Here is a 23600-nt window from a genome sequence, read left to right as displayed (position 1 = left end):
AGCCTACCTGAGGGCAAGACCACTCAACACACACATGCACTGTATATAGAAACGCATCACTTGTCTGTTTTTGTTTTCTTACATTATCCTTATGTCATAAGGTTTCCTTGGCATAATCTGGAATGTGTCTTTAATAGGTTAAAGAATTACTGATCATAAAAATTTTTTTTTTTATTTTTTTTATATGATCTTGATTGTTCACTTTGCAACCTCCACACTGACAGACGTACACGATCGCAAAGACCATTGAGAGTTTTTCGTTGAACCGGTCTGACAGAATGCAGAGTGGGCGTTGCGGCGGCTACAAGTGTTGCCCTCGCAAACAAGGGAGCTCAGTGAAGAATCAGCAGCTGTCACAAATCCCTCCCCTCCCACGGTACTGTGGAAGTGGGACAAGCACACATGTGCTCGCGAGGGCCTCCAGTTTGCAGGTTCTAGGACTAGGGTTTCATGGCAAATGTTTCGTTCCCAAACACTCAGATTGTAGATGAGCACTCTTTTCGCACGACGACTAAGATTGCTCCAGAGAGTCAAAATCAGAGTTGAAGAATGTGGATACATACAGATCGGAGTGTGAAACTCTTGTGAGTTACTGCACGTGGGCCGGTCTAAAGTTGGAGCTTGTTCGTTCCACATGAGGGCGGTCGCACCAAACTTTACAGCAGGGACTGAGATGCAGTTTACTGGTGCGTAGACTGTCCGTCGTCACTGATAGCGAAGTTGTTCGCACCCCTGACTTCTGCGCAGGCAGCCCGGCTTCTGTTCCCATTCAGCGGTTGGCCGTGTCTATCTGTGGGCCTGTGATCGACTGGCAACCAATCCAGGGTGTCGTCGGCCTTTCCTCGGAAATCAGATGGGACAGGATTAGCGGCATAAAAAAGGGGCTACGCTGCAGATGCATAGAATTGCACAGCCTCATACAGAAAGGTGTTTCAAACGTTTCGCCCATTTCAGATTGCTTGATAAAATGGCTCTCAGTGTGATTCAGATTAGAGAGTATCAAGTACTTGTGTACCTACATCATGTTTTTCTTCAGTATCTTTTTATTCACTTAATATACGTACAGCTGAATACTTACTTTCATTGTATCTTCCACTATCTAATTGCTTTGTTGTGCATGATGAATTATTGATCCTTTTCATATTCTATTTCGCCCAATTAGCCGCCCCCCGAGTGTCTTGCGACAGCTTGAACGTGAGTGCTCGTGTTGTCTGTGTTGTCAGCGCATATAAAAAGTCAATATTGCGGTCCGATGAAAGCAAGACTGAAAACCCTAGGAGAACATCTGACATGTATTTGGGGTTCGTCTGAGGCACTTTAAATGGTGGCAGGTGTGTACTGACTCCCATCGAGTTTGAACTTGATTGGTTCATTCCGAACACAGCCACATTCCGGTTATTCGAGGGTGCGGTAGACCTTTTTATATATGTGCCGTGTGATATACAGTGTACCCTCACCCCTTCCTGCCAGTGACACCATTAGTACCAATTGCACCAGGCATGATCTCAGAAGGCAGCTCCCCTTACAGCTGTGTGGACAAAATTAAACCCCTGACTGTCAGACAGACGGTTCTTTAAGGGAAAGACAACTTGGAGAAAGGAGGAAATGGACACCAGTGGTCGTTCCAAATTTTATTTCGGTAAGATAGGACGACACTGCGATGAATATTCCCCTCTTCATAAGTGTTTGGTGTTCATCCACTCTTGCACATCCTGTGTGCGATGATGTTGACAGGCCTTAACTACTCTTTCAAGGAATCACTGAAAACGTTTGACTTGGATGGTTATTTTAGATATGTGTTGTTGTTGTTGTTGTTGTTTGCAGGCAATTGTGCAAAATGCAGTGAAGAGGTGCACGGTGCAGGAAAAGCCATGGGACAAATATTCCATGAAACTTGTTTCACCTGCTGCGTTTGCAGTGAGTTGCCTCAAAAAGAACAGAAGATGAATCGGCATGATTTTATTTGCGCCTCTTGTTTATTTACGTGCTCATAAAGTCACTGTGCACTTATATTTTTATCAACGGTACCGAGCTGAGTTTCTAATATCGTGTTGTAACATTATGACTCTCATGTAACTAAATAAGTTAAGCACCATTTTAGAAAACAGTTTGATGCAGTTCTACACCACTCTACTCATTTGATAACTATAGATTCTTTTTTAAATGAATATGTAATGTCATTACATTATGCAAGCGTACCTAATCTTTTGGCCGGGATGCAGAAATGAAATTTTTTCTTTTTTTTAACTCTCAGGAGCTTCATAGAACGCTACAATCAAATAGTCCAATGCGTTGTCCCAAGGTATTGGTGAGTGGGTGCGCTATTTGTTTTTGGATCATTATCCTGTCGGGGGATAGTGACCCGGGGCGGCCGAGACCAAGGTGGTCTCCGATTCAAGACGCCTTGTGCTGGATGCGGCAAAACAGCCCCAGAGCATAACCCAGCCAATAGATATTCCGTTGTATTTGTATCACACGCAGTACTCAGGAGTTCATCCGTCCCCTGAAGTGTGTCACAGCTGTGGCCAGTTCATCGAGGATACGGTGAGTGATGGATACATTTGCGTGCGTGGTTGTGTGTACATAGGCTTCATCTGAGGTTTTTGTGCACCGCCAGGTCCTCCAGGCTCACGGGAAGTCGTACCGCTCTGCCTGTTTCCACTGTGCTGTGTGCAGACGGAGCCTGGAGAATGCGCCCTTCACTGTGGGCACTGACACTGAAGTTTACTGCATCAGCGACTACCACAGGTAAGTATATTCGCCGTTGACTGTCTCACAGAACGATGGGCCACGCCCATTTACCGCGACAAATGACTGAAAGCAGGTCTGTTGGTGGTTTCAGGGTTAAGGCTCCCTGCTGCGCTGCTTGCAATAAACCCATCCTGCCAACAGAGGTAAGCCTCAATCATTGTCACCATTCTGAATCGATTGTTTTAATGCTGAATATTCGGTAAGAGCATTTCCATCACTGTTTTTCAGGGTTGCACAGAGTCTATTCGAGTGGTTTCATTGAACAAAAACTACCACCCAGATTGCTACGGATGTGACGTTGACTTTGTTTGACGACAAGCTTGTTGTGTATAAAATCAATTATATAATATTGTGCATTGTTTGTTTGTTTGTTTATTTTGCATGCAATAAGTCCCCTCCAATGAGTCATTAAACTGTGGTGCTGTGTTGTTATTTTTTTTTCCCCTTTTTTAGTAGAGAAGCATTGATGAAAAACAACATCACCTAATGATAGTAATATGAACACAAGCATCCCTCTTGCCATCCATTTTCTGAGGCGCTATAAATATTTTTGTTTGTTTGGTTTAAAAAGAAGTGGCATTGAATGTATTTTTATTTTATTCGAAAAGTACATTAAAGAAAATATTATACATGTGCTACCGTGAATTATTGTGACCTCATCAATGGGCAATTTTAATTATCTTATACTGGCTATACTTCCGCACTAAATCTTTTGGAGAATATTTACATTTACACTACGGGAGATCGACAGGCGGATCGGTGCAGCGTCTGCAGTGATCCGGACTTTGTATCGGTCCGTTGTGGTAAAGAAGGAGCTGAGCCGGAAGGCGTAGCTCTCGATTTACCGGTCGATCTACGTTCCTACCCTCAGCTGTGGTCACGAGCTGTGGGTCGTGACCCAAAGAACAAGATCCCGGATATACAAGCGGCCGAAATGAGTTCCCTCCGCAGGGTGTCCGGGCTCTCCTCATCATCCGGGAGGATCTCAGAGTAGAGCCGCTGCTCATCCGCATCGACAGGAGCCAGATGAGTTGGCTGGGGCATCTGATTCGGACGCCTCCTCCTCCTCTCACCCGGAGGCCCAGGACACGCTGGAGAGACTACGTCTTTCGGCTGGCCTGGCGAGGCCTCGGGATCCCCCCGGAAAGAGCTGGGTGAAGTGGCTGGGGAGAGGGAAGTCTGCGCGTCCCTGCTAAAGCTACCGCCCCCGCGACCTGACCTCGGATAAGCGGTAAAGAATGGATGGCTGCATGGATGGATGGAAGATGACATTGCTTGTTTTGAAGCTAAGCTGTGTTTTTATACAAAATCAGGAAGTAATTCTAATTTCTCAAACAACTGGTTACAGCGCCCCCTTGTGTCGCTATGTGTAACTCCAACGCGTTTTGGTCCCGGAAGACAGCAAATGTGGAAATGAAGAAGTGAACACGGTGTGTGTTTGCAATGGCGTCAGTCACGGCCCGTGGATGTGCTCTGTGCACCGCGACGTTGCTTAACTTTGCCTTCGTTTTCATATCCGGCGCCGATTTTATTCGCTTTGTATCATTTCGAGCCATTTACCATAACATCACCGGGGAGACGACAATCTGCCAAGGTAAAGCGTACGTCTGCATGCTAGCAGTGCTTTAGCCGTAGACATACCTTCGTGTGTAATCCACATATGGACGACGTGAGCATATGTGACCGGCTAGCTCAGTCGGTAGAGCATGACGCTCTTAATTTCAGGGTCGTGAGTTCGAACCCCAACTTAGCTGCAAGTCTTCATTTTTTTCCCCGTGATGCGTGACATTGTGTTTTTACCTATACAGTAGTATCAATGGAATTTAAAGCCTGTTGGAAGGGAATTTATTGTCTGAGTCATTTTTGAACGTTTTCGTAAAACAAGAAACAAATCCAACAAACACGAGTCCTGTTGCCTCGATTTAACTTTTTCCTGACTTGGATGACTGACAATTTGCACAGACATAAAAAAAAAAAAACACGTTGGTAGTTTTTATTGATATTTTGACAATAAGTTAAAGATGACTTAATCAATTATGCTATTTGCTTATAATGAAGTTTTACTTACTGTTATATGTCCCAAATAAAGTATCTTCTCCCTTTCATCCTCCAAATTACTAAAAGGATATTTTAAAATCTATTCAATGACAAAAAGATTGGACTAAAAAGACAAACACCTGTTAAAAATTGAACGCAATGACGTAAAATGATGCCATGAAATAGCCTCAAAGGACATGTTAAGCTTCCATTTAGATTGTTCTGATGTCATCTTCATACATATTGGTGGTATATGTTATAATCATTATCATCATCATTCATCATCACATTATTATATCAAATCACTGTCAACATTATACTGTACTTCCCACGACTCCTATTCACCTCGTAAGACTCCATACCGTGGTCAGAGGCCCTACAGGACACTTCTGTCCTCAAGTCTCTGCTCGTGGATGTGGCTCTGCTGGCTCTCTTCACCGTGCAGCACAGTCTGCTTGCACGGCCGCCCGTCAAACAGGCCTGCCAGTCGATCCTGGGCTCCCTGAACAGGACCGCATACTGCTTCACCACTGCGCTGGCTCTCCAGGTACTGCGACAAGCGCCAGATTAGACTGTGAGCCGTTGAAATAAATACCTTGCAGGAGAAATGTTAAACTTGGAAACTATATTATTCTTGTACTTCCACTGTTAGATCCTAATGTATTACTGGCAGCCCGTCACTGGCGCCCCCTGTCTGTGGTCAGTGCGCCAAACACCTTGGAGTGTCTGGTTCCCTCTGCTCTGCTTCACTGTGCACGTGTTCTGCTGGGCCATCGTCTGCACCATCCTCATGATTTTCGACTACCCAGAACTGCTGGGCATCAAGCAGGTAAACAGATGGGAAATGTACTTTTTCACCTTACCCGATCATTGCGAACCAGACTGAAATCACGGAAATATGCTGATCGATATACAGTACAGCTCACCTGTCAACCAAACGACACATCGGCGCTTGACTTTTGCCACACTTATTCCAAAAGATCAGAGGGGCTTCATTGAAAAGTGAGCAAACTCACATTTAAACGGGACATACTATGGAAATGTGACTTTTCAATTGCTCGTGCACAAATAGTTGGGTCTCTGGAGTACCAACTCGACCATCAAGTGTGACATTAAAGAACACAGAAATTAGAGCTGCACAATATATCGTTTGGGCATCGCCATCACAATGTACACGTGGACAATAGTCACATCGCAGTTCCTGCAAAATCTTGCCGTACATTGCCTTCAGAGTATCTTTTTAGTACTGTTTTTGTTTGTTTGTGTGTTTGTACGGTAAAACTGACACGTAAAACAAAGAATTGAGCGACGAACGTCAGCTACCTTGATGCTAACATGCAGTAATGTGCAAAGCCATAGACGTGCTATCGGAAATTAGCACCGATGTTAAGGTAATTATAACCCCAAATGGAGCAGCTCGGAGTGTTATATACAGAGTATATGGTGAGCTTGTGTGGAAGCGTGAACTAGCACATCCGCCTCACAGTCCTGAGGTTGGCGGTTTTCTCCGGGTATTCGGCTTTCTTCCCACATTTGAAAAACATGCACGTTAGGTTCATTGAAGGCTTTACATTGTCCTTATGTGTGAATGTGAGTGGGAATGCTATTTTGTGTATATGTGCCCTGCGATTGGCTGGCGACCAGTACAGGGTGTACCCTGGCTCTCGCCCCAAGTCAGCTGGGATAGGCTCCAGTTTACCCACAACCCCGATGAGACAAAGCTGTATAAAAAAATGGATGGACGGGTGAGCTTGTTGTTTTTCTACCTGCATTTTTGGGCGTGCACGTACAGATTGTTTCTGTCTTGAGTAAATATAAGCACATTGGGTCACTTGAATGTAGAATTGATCAGAATTGGGCATCGCGATCTCGTTCAACTGTTCCATGCCTCTTCTTGCCTAGGTGTATTACCAGTGTTCGGGTATGGGGGACCCCCTGTCCCACAAGTCCTCCCAGGCCCGGCGCTTCCTCTCTCACTTCCGCCACCCGGTGTGCCTGGAGCTTGTCGTTGTGCTGTGGCTCCTGCCGGCTTTATCCCTGGACAGGCTGCTCCTGGCATTAACGATGTCAGTCTACCTGGCGCTGGCACACTCGCTGGACAAACAGGATTTAGCTTTCCTTTGCGACCAGCTTAGGAGCAAGGTGCAGCTCTTTGCCGAACCGACCCTCAGCCTGGACACCAAAGAGAAGTGAAAGTAGTCATGCTGCTGTGACGAAAAGCTCATTTAACACCAAACCTGAACACTGTTTTCGAACTGACTGCTCTTCTGGACTTGGAAGACCCTCTGTGACCTTTTTGCACCTGCATGACATAACTGTATTAGCCAAACAACAGTTTTGAAAAAAGGAGGATTCCGTTATAACGTGTGGGATACACTATATGTGACATATTGCACCCAAAGAAACAAGAACAACATTTTGCAATATGGATTTGTGGTTTAATACGTGGTGATTGGATAATGGTGTTCCAATTAATTGGTTGTTAACAATTACAGTTGCCTTAAGCCTTGATTGCATGATTACATTTGGCCAGAACAAATTAACCATGATATCAGTGTAGTGAGTTTTTTCATATTTAATTTTGTGATCTTTTTTATTGTCAATTAAAAGCGATGTACACACTGAGGCAAATTCAGTGCCTTGAAAACTATCATTAGGACATTTTAGACTGACAAAAACAAAGAATGGTATTATGCAAATAAATACATTTGGAAGACAAAGGTGTGTGTAATGTACATGATGGACTATTTATTATACAGCACATGAATGTAGTAACATCAGAGCTCACATACTGTATAGGTGGCTAGAGAATGCTATGACTGATCAACCCTGTTTATTTTGAAGAAGATATTGTACATGTAATTGCAGTGGAAACAAAAGTACTTTTAACAACTGCTATCATTAATTCTACTGTATTGGGTAATACCGCAGACATTAACAATGGACTTTTTTTGGGTTTCAGTCCTAATCTTATCCTTTCTGGCAGTTACTCCTTCAGCTGTGCCCCCCCTCGACCTCCTCCATCCTCGATCTCCTCCAATTAGACACACACATGAGCCGTGTGTGTGTGTGTGTGTGTGTGGAGAGGTGGGGGGTTAGAGCCCGGGCAGACGGCCGTGCTCTTTAAACGCCTTTCTTAGGTCCCACAATATGGTGCTTGCCACTTAACTCTGCTGATGGAATTGAACGTAATTATCGGATTAGTGTCCTGGTGCTCAGAACCTGAAAATATTTACTGTGCCGCAGTGATGGTGCCGTTCTCAGGCACTCAGTCGGTTTTGTGCGGCACCTAAAAGTACTACTGACAGTTGCGTTGTTGTTTTTTTGTTGCTGTTTGTTTGTTTGTTTGTTTGTTTTTTTTGGGGGGGGAGACTGCATAGATTTATTTATTTGGAGAAGCCATGATCTAGTGGAAAGTAAGGCAAAGTGGATCCAGCAGTAATACAAAGCGAGATTCGTGTAAGTATCTTTCACATGTGACTAAAACGGAAATGGGTTGTTGTTATGTGGACAATTTGTAAGCAGAAAGACTCTCGGTGTTAATCCTGTAATTTAAGAAAAAAAGGGCTTCCTATTTTAATGGACTTGTGCTGCCCTGTCACTTCAGATCTCTGCGTGAAGTTACTTATCCAATGACTACCTCCATGATTTAAATACAACATTATGACCACTTGCACAATGTAATGTCATCCAATACATGATATGCAGACGATGATAAATTTATCATCGTTCCAAGACGCGCCGAATACGATGTGATGCCTATCACATCGCATTCGATGTGATAGGCGTCATGGTTAATTTGTTCTGGCCAAATGTAATCATGCAATCAAGGCTTAAGGCAACTGTAATTGTTAACAACCAATTAATTGGAACACCATTATCCAATCACCACGTATTAAACCACAAATCCATATTGCAAAATTTCCGCCACTGAGTACTGTAGACTATGTACATTGTATTCCTTACAATATGTATTTTGATCAATTTTTTCTCTACAGTTTGAAGTTTTTAGGCTAGGAAGCATTTATTTCACCAGGAAGAAAAAAAAACACTACAAATTCCACGATATGGCGAATTATGTGCGATACGAATATGAAAAAAAAATGCAATGCACTGAATCCGCCACAGATGAACCGCGACATAGTGAAGGAGCACTGTAGTTTAATGACATTAGCTGCTGCTCCTCTTATGACGTAGTGCAGTTCTACTCAAATGCATACAACACCAACATTAACCTCTGAAAAAGTGCAAATTAGAAGTGAGTGAGGATTTTGATACTTGTATTGGATCTTGTTAGATTGTTGACATGGTCATAATGTTGTGATTGGGCTGCATTTCGATACCCTTTTGTACCAGGAAACGGTCTGCCTAAAAAAAATTAGCTTGGAGTGTGATATTTAGCATTTATGATTTGCATAACCGAGTAGTTTGCACATCTGCCTCACAGTTCCGAGGTTTGCGGTGCTTGCCTGGGTTCTTTTCTGGATACTGCGGCTTCCTCACAATTCCAAAAACAAGCTTGTTAGGTAAATTGAAGACTCTAAATGGTCCATATATGTGAATGTCAGTGGAAATGACTGTTTGTCTATAAGTGCCCTGTGATTGACTGGCGACCAGTCCATGGTGTACCCCATCGCTCTCCCAAAGTCGGCTGAGGGAGACTCCAGCTCTCCTGTGACCCTGATAAGGCCATGTGCTATAGATTGCATAGATGGATGGATGGCGTTACTTGCTGAAGAGTGTACCAGGGGCATCACTAGGTTTGATCGTTTGGGGGGAGGGGCTTAGGGGGTTTGGAGGAGGTCAATTTTGGGAGAAGTACCAAATCGTTTAGGGAAGCTTAAGATTGGTTTTAGAGGCACTAAAATGTACCCCTTTCCCCTTACCACATACAACCAAATCATTTTGGTGGGGCTTAACAACTAGGCCTAGCGACGTCACTGGAGTGTATCTTAATTAAAGGACAAACATTGATTCCTATAGTTGACGCTGTCTATTTGCAATGACAGCAAATGTTCTAATTACTGAATAACTGAAAGAACGAGGTAAAATAACATTTTTGTACACACTGCAACTGTAAACAATGTCATCTTTATGTTTCAGAAGTAATTTAACTGAATTGAGCTCCTCATTTTTGCACTCTAGTTACAGAGGCCAGGACACGCACCCCATCCAGGCCAAAAACCTGCCGCTTTTCTGTTATGTCTGTCTCCTCTCTTCCGGAATGGAAGCAGGTCCTGTTAGAAAGAAAGAGGAGAGAAGAAGAGGAACGGGAAAGGAGAGAAAAAGAGGAAGAGGAGAAGTTTGCCAACATGCCTGCCTGGAAGCGAGGGATCATTCAGCGGAGGAAGGCAAAGCAGGAAATCCCGGTTGACCGGGAGAAGGAGAGAGACATCTCTGTCCTGCAGCTGGATGCTCCACCTCCCTCGGATGTACTAAGTGATACAGATAACTCTGTAACTGCCAGTCAGGGAAATGAACAATCACTCAGTCCAGATCCGAGCCAATGGATGGATGTAGACCATAATTCAGTGAGTCAGGTCTCTGTGGAAACCATAGTTCCGGTCCATGAAAACCCATTTATACGCACACAGTGTGTGTGGAGGAAGGTCAAAGAAGGAGATGTGGGGTACCAGGAGAGGGGCAATGACTTGGAGGCAAAAGAGAGGGAAAAGGACAAAATGCCCCCCAGAGGTCATGATAGGGAGACAGGAAGAGGGAGAAATATAGAGCAGAAAATAGGGAGATTTCGAGATTTGAGTGAAGGACAAGACAAGGAGAGGAGCAGAGACAGGAGTCAAGGGCGAGAGAATAACAGGGAGATTTGGGAAAAGGCTTCACGGAAAGAATCAGTGAAAGATATACCCAAGGAGAAAGGATTCCCAAAGGAGGAAAATGAAAGTGATCCAGCTAGTTCATTTTCTCCCCACGTCCCTTGTCTTCGAACCATACGTGCAGACAATATCATCATCATCGAACAGAACCGCAGAGGCAGTGATGAAATAAGAACAAATTGGAGGGAGATGGAGGTCGAGCGGCCCGAGGAGGACTTGCAAGGGAAGATTGGGATGAAGATGGACCTGAGAGAGATTCTGGCAGGGGGTGCGAGCGTGACCGAGATCCGAGCCTCTGATGTGCTCATCATAAAGCCCACAGCAAGCACTGAAGAGCGGTCTTCGGGAGGGGGAGGAGGCAAAAGCTCTGGGAGAGAGGAGGGCGAGATGTGCACCATGGAGGCAAAGAGGGAGAATTTGGTCAGGGAACTCAGAACCGAAATTTCCTGGATGAGGGAAAATGAGAATCCCAAAGAAAAAGACAGACCATGCGGCCAGGCAACAGTAATTAAGGATAACAGGATGGACAGTTTGGATGACAATGTGTTTTATGAAAGAGGAGGGCGAGTTAGTCAGCTGCTCTCTAAATTTGGGGAGCTCCGTAGGCCTCCATCCAGATCGAAAAGTTCAGATAATTTCCTCAGGCCCAGTAGAAGGACAAATTCAAGGGATAACGATGAACAAAATGAGGGGAGGATATCCGACGGGAGAAATGTGCCGCTCAAAGGTGTGCCAAAACGTTCATTCAGCTTCTCAGATAGGGCCGTCTGTGCTAAGGAAAATAGATTGGATCCAGATGGGTACTTTGAAAGGAAAACACGTGAGAGGATACATTCAGACAGGAGTGGGTTAGGGTTAGGGAAGGAAACACCAGCAAAGTGCAGAATGGGGTGTGCACGACTTCTGGACAAAGACAAGTTAGAAAAGCAAACAGACGGACAATTAAGAAATGAAGTTCAGTGTGATGCATTACATAAAAGAAGCGATACAGGGATGGGATTTCAAAACAGGATCGAAGTCAAGAGGTTAGACCCAGTTGAAAGGAAAGCTACAGGCTTGGAAGGTGACGATGATAGAGAAGGCTTCACAATGGCATCTGTAAAAAGCACGGAGGGAATTTCATTTGCGAGAAGAATACCAATCAGGCACGATGGAAAAGCAAGGATGGCTGAAAGAGAGATGAGGAGACTCACAGAGAAAGGTTTTAAATGCGATCTGAGCGCAGAAAACGATTCAGACTCGGGAAGACATTCTGAGGGACAAGTTTGCGACAAAACGGATGTATTTGAGAAAACTGAGGCATTCCCCAGCCGCAGTCCTGCAGAGAGTTGCTATAGGCTTGAAACAGACCTCAGAGATTGCTCCAGTCTGCTCAGTACTGTAGCAGATAGAGGGGCAGAATATGATGCTTTGTCCCATCACACAGAAGAACTTATTAGCAAAATAGGAAAAAAAATGGATGTATCTGATTATTGCATTGAGAAAAGTGAAAGATCTTTCAGGATTGAGTGCAAGCAGAGGGCACAAGTTCATAATGAGACTGCTGCTTATGATGTAACCCCCAGATCTCTAAAGGGGATCCCTCCTGCAGGGAACCCTGCAGGTCCCCTAGAGATCCAGATCCCAAGGGCTGTGTTTTACGTTGCAGAGGAGATGGCGAGAAAGAAGACCACAGGTCAAAGCAAGGATGGAAAAGACTCGGAGGGAGGACAAGGAGTCGAAAGGAGGGATAGTTGGAGGGTTGGCAAGCCCTTGAGCCGCGTAGAGTCCCTGCGAGAGAAAATTAGACAAAAAGAGCAGGAGAGACCAAGACAGAGCAGGGCACAGGGTGTGAATGGGGGTGAAAGTAAAAGGGTTTGTGATGCACAGACAGAAGGGGACACATGTCAGGAGAGTGGGACTGAAAAAGAGAAGGAATGGGAAACCACGGCTCCTTTGCAGAAGAAAATGATTGCATCAAAGAGCGGTGAGGCAGACACAGCGCTACAGACATCCGGGTCTGCGTTTGACATCATGCAGGAAGTCGATGTGTTGAAAAACTGCCCTCAGCTTCCTGTTTCTGTCCTGCACTCACCCACTGCCGATGGAGAGGAAGTAAGTAGCGGCTTCGCCAATACTCCCTCCGAAGATAGCGGTGAATGTCTTCAAATATCCGTCGATGAACGTGACTCCCTGAAACGTGTGGAAGAACAAGTGACGCACCACAGGAGCCAACACCGGAGCAGGGAAGGAGAACGAGAGGAAAAAGACGCTGAGGACCCTGAGAAGGAAGTTGAAGGATACACATCATCCATTGATCCTGCACAACCTCCCTCCCCTTCACCACCACATCCTAACTCCCTCGCAGCAATGAGCCGGATCTACAACTTGGAGACAGTTGGTTCAAGGTCAGGCTTGTGTTTAAGAGAGAGGAATGTGGACATCTCATCGGTGCATCTTATTAAGGTGAAGCCCCTCATCACATCAAATGCACAACAGGGAGATGGTAAAGCATTATCGGGTGAAGACACCAGTGCGCTTAAGACAATACAACTCCAAATTGAGCAGTTTCAACTTAAAGAGCAGGAAGTGCTGCACTGTCAACATGTTGACTCCACAGCAAACACTCCTGGTAAGGACAAAGAGACAAAAGGTCCACAAAGCAAAGAATTAAAAAAGCATCAGATCAAAGAGATGGCCAAAGACATGCCAGAAACTAACCTCAAAGTGTGTCCCAGACGTGTTTTTTCTCCAACGACCCAGCTCAAACAACAAAACCCAATTAATACCTCACACCTTAGGAGCCAATCCCCAGACAAATCCCTGAAACCCTCTGACTGCGCACCAACTCCAGCCTCCTCGCCGTGTCCTCCCTCTCCTGCTGCCTCTCCAACACGATCACCAACGTTCTTCTCCATTCGCAGTGCCTCTGGGGGTCATGTGAAGAGAGGGGCCACCATTACAATCACCCCCAAAAAGTCTATAGGAATGGGGAGAACAACTGGATCCATGACGTCGTGCATATCAGTGGCATGCACCAATACAAAAATGCCCCATCAGACCCAACAAACCCAGACAACCTCGGCTCTTGCTGAGCCCACGAAGAAGTACCCAGCAGTAGAGGACATTGAAGTGATTGGCGGATATCAGAATCTGGAGAAATCATGTCTTGTTAGGGGCAAAGGGACTCCGAAAAGGGTAAGTGTTGAGTACTTTGTGCAATATACTGTTAAATTGTCATTTTTTGGGATGTAACTGGGTCAAACACAGAAAAAAGTACAAGAGGTCCTCAGTTTACGGCAGACATATGCGGTTTCGAGGTTCCGAAAGGTGCGCAATGATTTAGGCACAAGAAGGCATACTCCGTTACTTATTGTTTTTCATTTGATTGACATCTATTTATGGCCAAGAAGATCAGAATCAGAATCATCTTTATTTGCCAACTATGTCCAAAACACACAAGGAATTTGTCTCCGGTCGTTGGAGCCGCTCTAGTACAACAGAGAGTCATTTTACAGAACACTTTGGAGACAAAGACATTGACAAAAAACAATTGTGCAACAAAGATGCAGAGTCCTCTAGCACTTAGAGCAGTTCGAATGACTAATATTGCAGTAGTCCGGTGCAATGACCATTGTGCAAAGGGCGCCGAGGCTTCAAGGAGTGTATGCGGTTTAAAGTGACGAGTAGTGCGATCATCTGGGACAATGTTGGTTGTGCAAATGTTGAGTCTTTCAGACAAATACATTATTTACTGTAATTATGCCTTTAATACTGTGTTAGCGGACTAGATCAACAGTGTAGCAACAGAACTCCGTCATAAACCGAGTATCCCCTCTCGTGGGATACCTAGCCATTACATCATTGGACGAGAGGGCTTGCTGGCTCACCGTCTGTGTTTGTAGTTCATCCAGAGATGTTTAATGGGGTTGTTTATAGGACTTTGTAAAGTTTGTGTTTTGTACAACGGGTAACAGTCATGCTCAGCCAGCAAAAGGTCTTCTCCAAACTGTTGCCATAAGGTTGTGAAGAATTATCCAAAATATCTCAGTTAGATAAATATCTTAGTGAGAACTAAAATGCCCAGCCCATGTCCTATATCCCTGGGAACTTTGCCACAAACTTGACTTTGTAAAAATTCTGAGACAGGGAAACCTCGGTTTGTGTCACCTGATCGTCTGTCTCTTTTTGTGGAGCGAAATCTCCTTTCACTAGGAGAACATCCCTCTTGATTGAGAGGCCCAACCACAGAGACAGACCTAAGCTGGTTAAAGCCTTATCAAGCACGGCATCATGATTCTTAGCTATAAAACCCTTCTGGGATCTGCTTTGCCACTTGCTCCCTTTGTCATAGTGAACTGTGAACCTACAAAATAACAGCAATGTTGATTATACAAATAGTCCAGGCAGTGGTTTTGATGACCGGTAACCTATTTCGTATGCTGGTTTTACATAACTACTGCATATGTGTTTTCAAACCACTCATTTTACAATCAAGAAAAATGACCCGTACTCAAAGTGTTAAAAATGGCACACAATAAAAGTTAGGCCTATGTATTCAAATCCCAGTGATGCCCACTACAATACACAACCAGTGTTCTTGGGGAACTACAAAAAGCGCCCTGTGTGTTTTTTAAATCAAGCAGGATTTTAAGAGCTCAGTCTGCACGTACATCGGTACGCTCTTTTTTGCTGTTTCTTTTTCACCCCCGCCTTAAACACTCTCAAACATAACATGGTCGGATTCACTGTTCATTGGGGTACAAAAAAAAAAAATGGCTCCATACCAGTTGACCTGTACAGTGGCACAATGCACCTATGTGCCCTACAATTGTGGGCGCAGGCTTGCGACCAATTCAGTCTATACTCTGCCTCTTGTCTCAATTAGCTGAGATCAACTCTACCTCACCTGCGACCCTAATGAGGACAAGCAGTAGAGAAAATGGATGGATGGATATAGTCTGATGTTTTGGCATTGTTGTCTGAAAGTTAAATGAAACTTAAAAGTCACGTCATCATCGTCAGTGCCTAACCCGATCCAGGTTTGAGGCGACCGATGTTTGGGTGATGCGGTGCCACTTTCGGTGCTCTAGAGCACTCGTGCACTGTAGAAATTGGATTGAAAATTATTAAGATATGTTTTCTTTTGACCATCTTGTGCCTTTTTCCCTTCTATTCTCCCCTTACGCATAAATCCCCCAATTTTCCTCTTCTGATGTAGTGTCCAACAAATTTTAGTTGACCTCGTTCAGTTGTTTTCATGAGATGTCTTTCTTGATTTTCACGCCGTAAAACTTTTGCGTTTGGGATTCTGTCAATGTAAGAGATGTTGAAAAATTTCTGCTGCTGTGATATTTCACACGTCCACAATTTACATCCATATGTCAAGACCGGGCGGCACGGTGGCCGACTGGTTAGAGCGTCAGCCTCACAGTTCTGAGGACCCGGGTTCAATCCCCGGCCCCGCCTGTGTGGAGTTTGCATGTTCTCCCCGTGCCTGCGTGGGTTTTCTCCGGGCAGTCCGGTTTCCTCCCACATCCCAAAAACATGCATGAATTGGAGACTCTAAATTGCCCGTAGGCATGACTGTGAGCGCGAACGGTTGTTTGTTCCTATGTGCCCTGCGATTGGCTGGCAACCAGTTCAGGGTGTACCCCGCCTCCTGACCGATGACAGCTGAGATAGGCTCCGGCACGCCCGCGACCCTAGTGAGGAGAAGCGGCTCAGAAAATGGATGGATGGATGAATGTCAAGACTGAACACATGCAGTGTAATGGTCTTAAGACTCCAACGATAATTTTCAGTCAGTGAATAAGTTTTTCATTTTGTTGAAAGCATCCTTAGTCCGTGCAATTCTTCCACGGATTTCCTTTTTAATGTGACCATCCGAAGTTATCAGTGTTCCTAGGTAATTGTAAAGTGGTACCTGTTCAATGACCAGATCTCCTCGTCTAAGATTACAAGCTAGTTAAAAATCTGGCGCTGATTTTGATATACTCAAACATTTGGTCTTTTTTTTCCATTGACACTTAGGCCAAGTCTTTAACTTGACGATACCACGAAATCGAAAAGTCGCTGCAGGGCTTCAGCAGAATTAGCGAGTAGGACGGTGTCATCCACATAACAAAGACTGTTGTTGATCTTGCCATTTATCTTAAACCCTGCAGGTATTTCCTCCAATTTTCTCTGAATCATTTCACTGTTGAAGTTAAACAAGTCTGGTGACATGGCACATACAGTGGGTACGGAATGTTTTCAGAGCCCATTAAATGTTTCACTCTTTGTTATATTGCAGCCATTTGTTAAAATAATTTAAGTTCATTTTTTTCCTCATTAATGTTCACACAGCACCCCGTATTGACAGAAAAAAAAACATAATTGAATTTTTTTCAGATTTATTAAAAAAGAAAAACTGAAATATCACACAGCCATAAGTATTCAGACCCTTTGCTGTGACACTCATATATTGAACTCGGGTGCTGTCCGTTTCTTCTGATCATCCTTAAGACGGTTCTACACCTTCATTGGAGTCCAGCTGTGTTTGATTATACTGATTGGACTTGATTAGGAAAGCCACATGTCAGAGCAAATGAGAAACATGAGGTCAAAGGAACTGCCTGAAGAGCTCAGAGACAGAATTGTGGCAAGGCACAGATCTGGCCAAGGTTACAAAAACATTTATGCTGCACTTAAGGTTCCTCAGAGCACAGTGGCCTCCATAATCCTGAAATGGAAGACGTTTGGGACGACCAGAACCCTTCCTAGAGCTGGCTGTCCGGCCAAACTGAGCAATTGGTGGAGAAGAGCCTTGGTGAGAGAGGTAAAGAAGAACCCAAAGATCACTGTGGCTAAGCTCCAGAGAGGCAGTCGGGAGATGGGAGAAAGTTCTAGAAAGTCAACCATCACCGCAGCCCTCCACCAGTCGGGGCTTTATGGCAGAGTGGCCCGACTGACGCAAGCTTCTCCTCAGTGCAAGACACATGAAAGCCCGCATGGAGTTTGCTAAAAAAAAACACCTGAAGGACTCTAAGATTGTGAAAAATAAGATTATCTGGTCTGATGATCATCACCTGTCCAATACAGTCCCAACAGTGAAGCATGGTGGTGGCAGAATCATGCTGCGGGTGTGTTTTTCAGCTGCAGGGACAGAACGACTGGTTGCAATAGAAGGAAAGATGAATGCGGCCAAGTACAGGGATATCCTGGACGAAAACCTTCTCCAGAGTGCTCAGAACCTAAGACTGGGACGAAGGTTCACCTTAAAAAAAGACAATGACCCTAAGCACACAGCTAAAATACCAAAGGAGTGGGTTCCGAACAACTCTGTGACTGTTTTTGAATGGCCCAGCCAGAGCCCTGACTTAAACCCAATTGAGCATCTCTGGAAAGACCTGAAAATGACTGTCCACCAACGTTCACCATCCAACCTGGCAGAACTGGAGAGGATCTGCAAGGAGGAATGGCAGAGACTTGTTGCATCATTCCCAAAAAGACTCATGGCTGTATTAGCTCAAAAGGGTGCTTCTCCCAAATACTGAGGGAAGAGTCTGAATACTTATGGCTGTGTGATATTTCAGTTTTTCTTTTTTAATAAATCTGTAAACATTTCAAAAATTCGTTGTTTTTTTTCATTCTGTCAATATGGGGTGCTGTGTGTACATTGATGTGTAAAGAAATGAACTCAAATGATTTTAGCAAATGGCTGCAATATAAAAAAGAGTGAAAATTTGATGGGGGCCTGAATACTTTCCGTACCCACTGTACTTGTTTAAACCCTCCTTTGATGTACATGCAAGCTGCTGTTCCTTTTGCTCGTTGAACCGCTGCTTCTCAAAACCAAACCAGAAGTAGTTTAACTTCAAATGACAGTAACACTAATGATATTAAATAATAAAAATGTGCTACATATTGGAAATTGCCCAACACTGGTCATGACTGATCACCCATTTGAACGGGAAACCAGAATGTCACTCAAGGAGCCTCTTCCTCCCTGTTGCATGGCAAACAAATTCTTCTTTGTGCGAGTACATGCTATGTCACATTGGTGTTTACTGCAATCGAGTCTGAGCAGTGTTTCACGATCTCACTGAAGTCTTTTATTTCCATCATTTCAGGTGGAAAATTAATTCCAAATCCAAACAAGTCAAGGGCCGAACAGCCTCCTGGGAGGGATGGTAGTTGAGTTGCAAAGGTCACCTGTATTTCCCCATTGGACTTTGTTTTGCCAAAAGTCAGCTTGGCTACTATAGAAAATGAATGGATTTGATGCATTTTGCTGTACTACTAATCAACATACAAGAATAAATGTGTTTTACTTTACAGGCTTAATGTGCTTTCTCTGTTTGCAAATGTCAATCTCTTTAGCTGGTGATAGTAAAGCTACTGGAAGTTCTGACTGTCTCTCACACGACTAATGGGCTTTTTATACTTTGACTCAGACTTAACCCATCTGAACTATGGCTTCAAGTCACAGCGGGGGCGTGACAGATTTGTCCTGTGACGCTTTTTGCTTATTCTTCTCATTATGCTTCTTATGTCTTCATTCTGCGCGTCTTAATTTACCCAAAAGAATTTTTGAAATAAATATTGCTTTTGTGGGTTTCTGTCTAGTTTGTGCACTGTCTCAAGTCTGATCAGTTCCAACATTGACCTGACTCACCATCCCGAGCCACTGTTGTCTTAGCCAGGGTGTTAATAGGGTTGAGGGTGCTCGGATAAGCCTTCTTTGCCTCACTATGATTTGTTCAGCCAGACTAATGCCCAGCTATTATCTGCAGGCCTGCGCAGACAGTCTCGGGAGAGAAGGCAAGGTAACTCGGGTCGTGTGTGGTGTCTACCTGACCGGATCCACCATGAGTAAAGTTCTGAAAATACTCACTGGAGTAATGCAGCACTCCCCTTTTGGTTTGGTTTTGGCTAGATTTATATGTTCTGTATAATTACTTTGGCATTTGATCAAACGAGATGCTTAAAAAAATCTAAACGCAGAATTTGCTGTAACTGCATTTTACACGGCTTACCCAGAATACTGACTATAGTTGCATGAAATGTTCAAACAACTATTTTAAGGGAGCGTTCCTCCTGTGCTGAGCTCCACGTTGTCAGTTAACATTACACTGAAGGTGTGTAAACACCCCCCACCCTGCTAAACTCTGTCACGCCTCCGCCGTGTTAGGATAAGTAAGAATCATTTCTTTGTTTTTCTCAACCTAGTATTTGCCTTTTAGGGTTAGAAGCATTACAAAGGTGTTGTACACTCCGCAACACAGAATAATCAGGATAATCATTAGACATCTGGATGAGTTTTGGTGCTGAATAACCCCATCAAACCCTTCTGAGATTGACATACAGAAGACTCCGAGCACCGACCCCACAATTGCAGTTTGCCCCAACTCCACAAATTCCTAAAATTGACCAGAAGAGTGGAAGCTGTTACATCTGCAAACGAAGGCATGCTTTTTGTTCCATTGTCATATGCTATCGCAATCTGGCACCCCAGTTTATTAATCCATATAATGTAAAACACAGGTGTAAAACTCAAGGCCCAGGGCCCAAATGCAGCCCGCCACGTCGGATTTATGTGACCCACGAAGGAAATTCATGTCATGTTTCTTGCTACAATGTGTACCGACATAGCAAATTGAATAACTTGAGACATTGCATTTTTTTTTACCAAACCCCTTTTTAAAATGAAAATGAAATAGTTCAACAAACTTTTCCTTGACCTCTGATTTAAAAACTACTTATCTATCATTTTTCGCGGTTAATGGGGACCAGAACCCCCCGCGAAAGGTGAAAAATCGCAAAGTAGGATTTGCCCACCCCTAGGAACTTTCGTGGATGTGTATGTGGGTACCAGAATGTTTCAAATATGTAAACAGAATATATACTTCACATATTTGAGGTAAAGATGACAACAGTACACGTATTTACTTCAATCTTTCATTTTAAAACCTCATACAGTAATTAACATTCATCAACATTGCCTTCTGAGAGCGGCGAAGAGGCTTGCGTTGGTGGCGGAGGAGAGGCTCTCGCTCGACTCGTAGAGGCTTCAGGTTCACTCGGAGACTCTTCTGCTGGAGGCGCTGATGGCGTAGCTGGGGTTTTACCTGGGAGACAAACATGGCGATGGGTAGTTGTTGTCTTTGTTTTTTCTTTTGCTTCAAAATCCCCCTGGACAAGGACATCACCCCGTCTCTTATTACGCGGCGTTACCACACGTTTCGCTTCCTTATTGAAGCCGTTTTGCGGATGTTTGCTTCCTCTTTCTGATGTACCGATCACACGCCTTGTATGCGTGCCCGTACAGTACAGGCATGTACAAAGCCTCTGAGTCAACTCATCTCTTTGTTTGGCATGCAGGGGAAACCTTCTATCGCGCGCATCAACATGAAACAACGCGTCTTTCCGCAATATGGCTGTATTATTTTTTTTTTTTAAGAATATTTTGGAAAAACCTGCGAAGCACTGAAGCCGCAAAACGTGACGCGCAAAGTGGCGAGGGAACACTGCATATCAATTTACTGTGTATATGAAAAATATCATGAACCCTGTATGAGTAGCGAAGAGCCACGAATAATTGATGCCCACCCTGAAAAGGTATTTAATTGCCTGTAGGTGCCACAAGATGACAATACTCCTAAAGAGGCTCATCAACTCACTTCAACACAGTTCCTTGGCACCAACCTGTCACTAGATGGCACCAAAATACTACAAGACGGCGCTAAAGCAATACTAAATAGACCTCCTCAACTCACTTCAACATTATCATATGAGACAACGCTTTGGCCTAAGCACAAAAAACAGTGACTATGTTAGTTTTTTAGTGAATAACAGAATAGGTAAACCCGCGGAGCTCCAAAATGCGCGTGGAAACACAATATATGGTTTCACAGTTATAACGGCCCTCTGAGGGAAAATCATAATTTGAATGGGGGCTGTGACAAAAATTGATTTGGACCCCTGGTGTCAAAAATCAAGTTGTAACATTTAAAAGAGTCCGTTTCCACAGAACCAAACTAGCTACAATTGATACCCCAACTGAGGTAAATCACGACATGTACATTTTGATGTTAACAGGGGAAGGTGTGCTTCGATGAGAACCGGCTCGAGCAGGTGTGCGAGTATCCTTCAGAGACCTCCATGTTGATGTCCACCCCTTACCCCCATGACCCAGGGAGTGCTGAGATGTCGCCGGATGAGCAGCCGCAGGAGGAGGAAGGGGGAGCCGACGGAGGAGCCGTCGTGTCCAAGATCCCAAGAAATCTGGGGACTGCATTGCGACGGGGCCTAAGAGTGGGTCAGTGCCACCACCTTTTTTAAAAAACATCACGCGTAATTATTGTTGTTCTAAAAAAACAAAAATGTCTGAAAACAATTGAATGTCTAAAACGTGTTAAGCAACACAATGTGTGTTTGGTTTTGTTTTTCCGAAGGCTAGTGATTTTCACGTATAATGGATGCTAAAATATATTTTTGGGGTGAAAAATAATCATGATAATGTGATAATAATCTGTACAGTTCATCTGAAAAATAAACATATATATTTGGGGAATATAAAAACTAAACTAAATGCTGGTTGCATAACTGTTACTAAAACTAATACTTTGTTGAAGCAGGCTTAGCATTGCAGTGCTCAGTCTTTCAGTTGAAGACCCCGCAGTGAAGTGAATTTAAAGATTTGTTTCTAACTACATGTACATGTTTGAAGATAATTGCAGAAAATATGGAATAACTGAGAATTATGTAGTCATGAATTATGGAGATATAGCGCGAAACTGTTTTTCACCATTTCAGTTTTCCTGATATTTTCGGGGGGCGTGGCTAAAACAGGGCCCGACATGATTCCCTCCTCCCCCGCTATAAAAGAACTTGTCACCTTTGTTCACATCAGTTGGTAATTGCTCCATGCAGTGGGCTAGGTATCTATGCCTACAGCTATCTATGCCTTTAGAGTGCCTCGTTGTCAACTATGAGTGCACGCATCAAATGGGGAGAAATGCTGAAGAGTCAGGAGATGATGGTATGCAGTCACAAAAATGCAACCTTTGTTAAGGAAAATGAAAAGTGGGGTTTAGTAAATTAAATACAATTCTGGAACTCACATTATTTCCCTCCCGTCTCTACCCCCTTATCTTTTCCAGATGAGTCTTGCCCTCGGTAGATGCCACTCACCTCGCCAAAATGCCCATGCGATGCAATCAGGTTTTTTCCATGAGGTTTTTTTGTATGTTCCATTAGATCTGTTGAAATGAGTCAACTCAGTCTCTGTAGTGACTGATTTACAGTTTTGTTCCTGCTGTTGATACAGCAGCACTTATGAGTTTATATTTAGTTTTATTTTTCAGGGGACAAATGTGAATGTATGGCACGTAATGTCAAAGTCCTAGTTCACCAGCTGTTTTTTGGTGCTCTGTGGGAAAAGATCCCTCGGCTATGCAATTAATACATTCACTGCCATTGACGGCTTTAGAAGTCAAATATCCATGATAACCGGGAGGGATAGCAGTGACGAATTAAAAAATGTTTTATTCTGTTGTTAATATGTTGGGTAGGATTTCAATGTATGAATTTAAGTCAGTCAATATTTGTAATCTGAGTGCCTTGTGCCTGCTTTATATACCGAACTGACGCATGATAGATCAGTTCATGTTGGGATGTTGTTTTTATTTCATATATTCTCTCAAGAAAAAGGAGTGCGCGACTTTTATTTTACTATTTTGTCACATGGAAGTGGCAAAAACTGATCTAGGAAGAAGTACAGGAAAATAATTACAACAGGTTACAGTTCAAAAGAGTATTGACTGTGTATTATTTACACATATTTAGTACTTCTTTGCATATGAACATGTTTGATTGGTAAAATGTGCATAAAGTCTGTACAGAATGTCCACAAATTATTTTGATCTATTTTTGAAAGAGCTGGCTTAAAAAATATAATAAATATTTAAGAAACATTTGTTTTGTTGTTTTAACCTTTTTTTTGTGTTGGATGTA

General features: G+C 43.7%; 3 protein-coding genes across 5 annotated transcripts; all 3 read left to right on the top strand.

The window, feature by feature from the left end:
* The first annotated feature begins 1310 nt into the window (after positions 1-1310).
* LOC133395582 (LIM domain-containing protein 1-like) lies at positions 1311-3323 on the top strand. Its single transcript, XM_061664616.1, has 6 exons — positions 1311-1639; positions 1825-2302; positions 2482-2544; positions 2618-2748; positions 2843-2894; positions 2980-3323. Exons 2-6 carry the CDS (start codon positions 2225-2227, stop codon positions 3061-3063), a joined length of 408 nt encoding a protein of 135 aa, XP_061520600.1. The 5' UTR covers positions 1311-1639; positions 1825-2224; the 3' UTR covers positions 3064-3323.
* An 843-nt stretch (positions 3324-4166) lies between these two features.
* Positions 4167-7513, top strand: nrm (nurim). The gene is made up of 4 exons (XM_061665083.1): positions 4167-4345; positions 5142-5335; positions 5441-5617; positions 6691-7513. Exons 1-4 carry the CDS (start codon positions 4195-4197, stop codon positions 6979-6981), a joined length of 813 nt encoding a protein of 270 aa, XP_061521067.1. The 5' UTR covers positions 4167-4194; the 3' UTR covers positions 6982-7513.
* A 350-nt stretch (positions 7514-7863) lies between these two features.
* Positions 7864-23549, top strand: ppp1r18 (protein phosphatase 1, regulatory subunit 18). 3 transcript variants are annotated; one of them, XM_061665080.1, is made up of 4 exons: positions 7864-8247; positions 9934-13799; positions 21684-21903; positions 22748-23549. In XM_061665080.1, the coding sequence occupies exons 2-4, from the start codon at positions 9990-9992 to the stop codon at positions 22765-22767; spliced, it is 4050 nt and encodes a 1349-aa protein (XP_061521064.1). In that variant the 5' UTR covers positions 7864-8247; positions 9934-9989; the 3' UTR covers positions 22768-23549. The 3 variants fall into 3 exon arrangements, with proteins under 3 accessions (XP_061521064.1, XP_061521066.1, XP_061521065.1); XM_061665082.1 differs by having other exon boundaries at positions 7900-8247; positions 12271-13799; XM_061665081.1 differs by lacking the exon at positions 7864-8247 and adding an exon at positions 9034-9314 and having other exon boundaries at positions 10020-13799.
* Positions 23550-23600: the final 51 nt, after the last annotated feature.

Source organism: Phycodurus eques, chromosome 20 (assembly GCF_024500275.1).
Source record: "Phycodurus eques isolate BA_2022a chromosome 20, UOR_Pequ_1.1, whole genome shotgun sequence".
Classification (NCBI taxonomy): Eukaryota; Metazoa; Chordata; class Actinopteri; order Syngnathiformes; family Syngnathidae; genus Phycodurus; species Phycodurus eques.
Note: the sequence above shows the minus strand (reverse complement) of the source record. Positions and strands in the feature narration are given on the sequence as shown.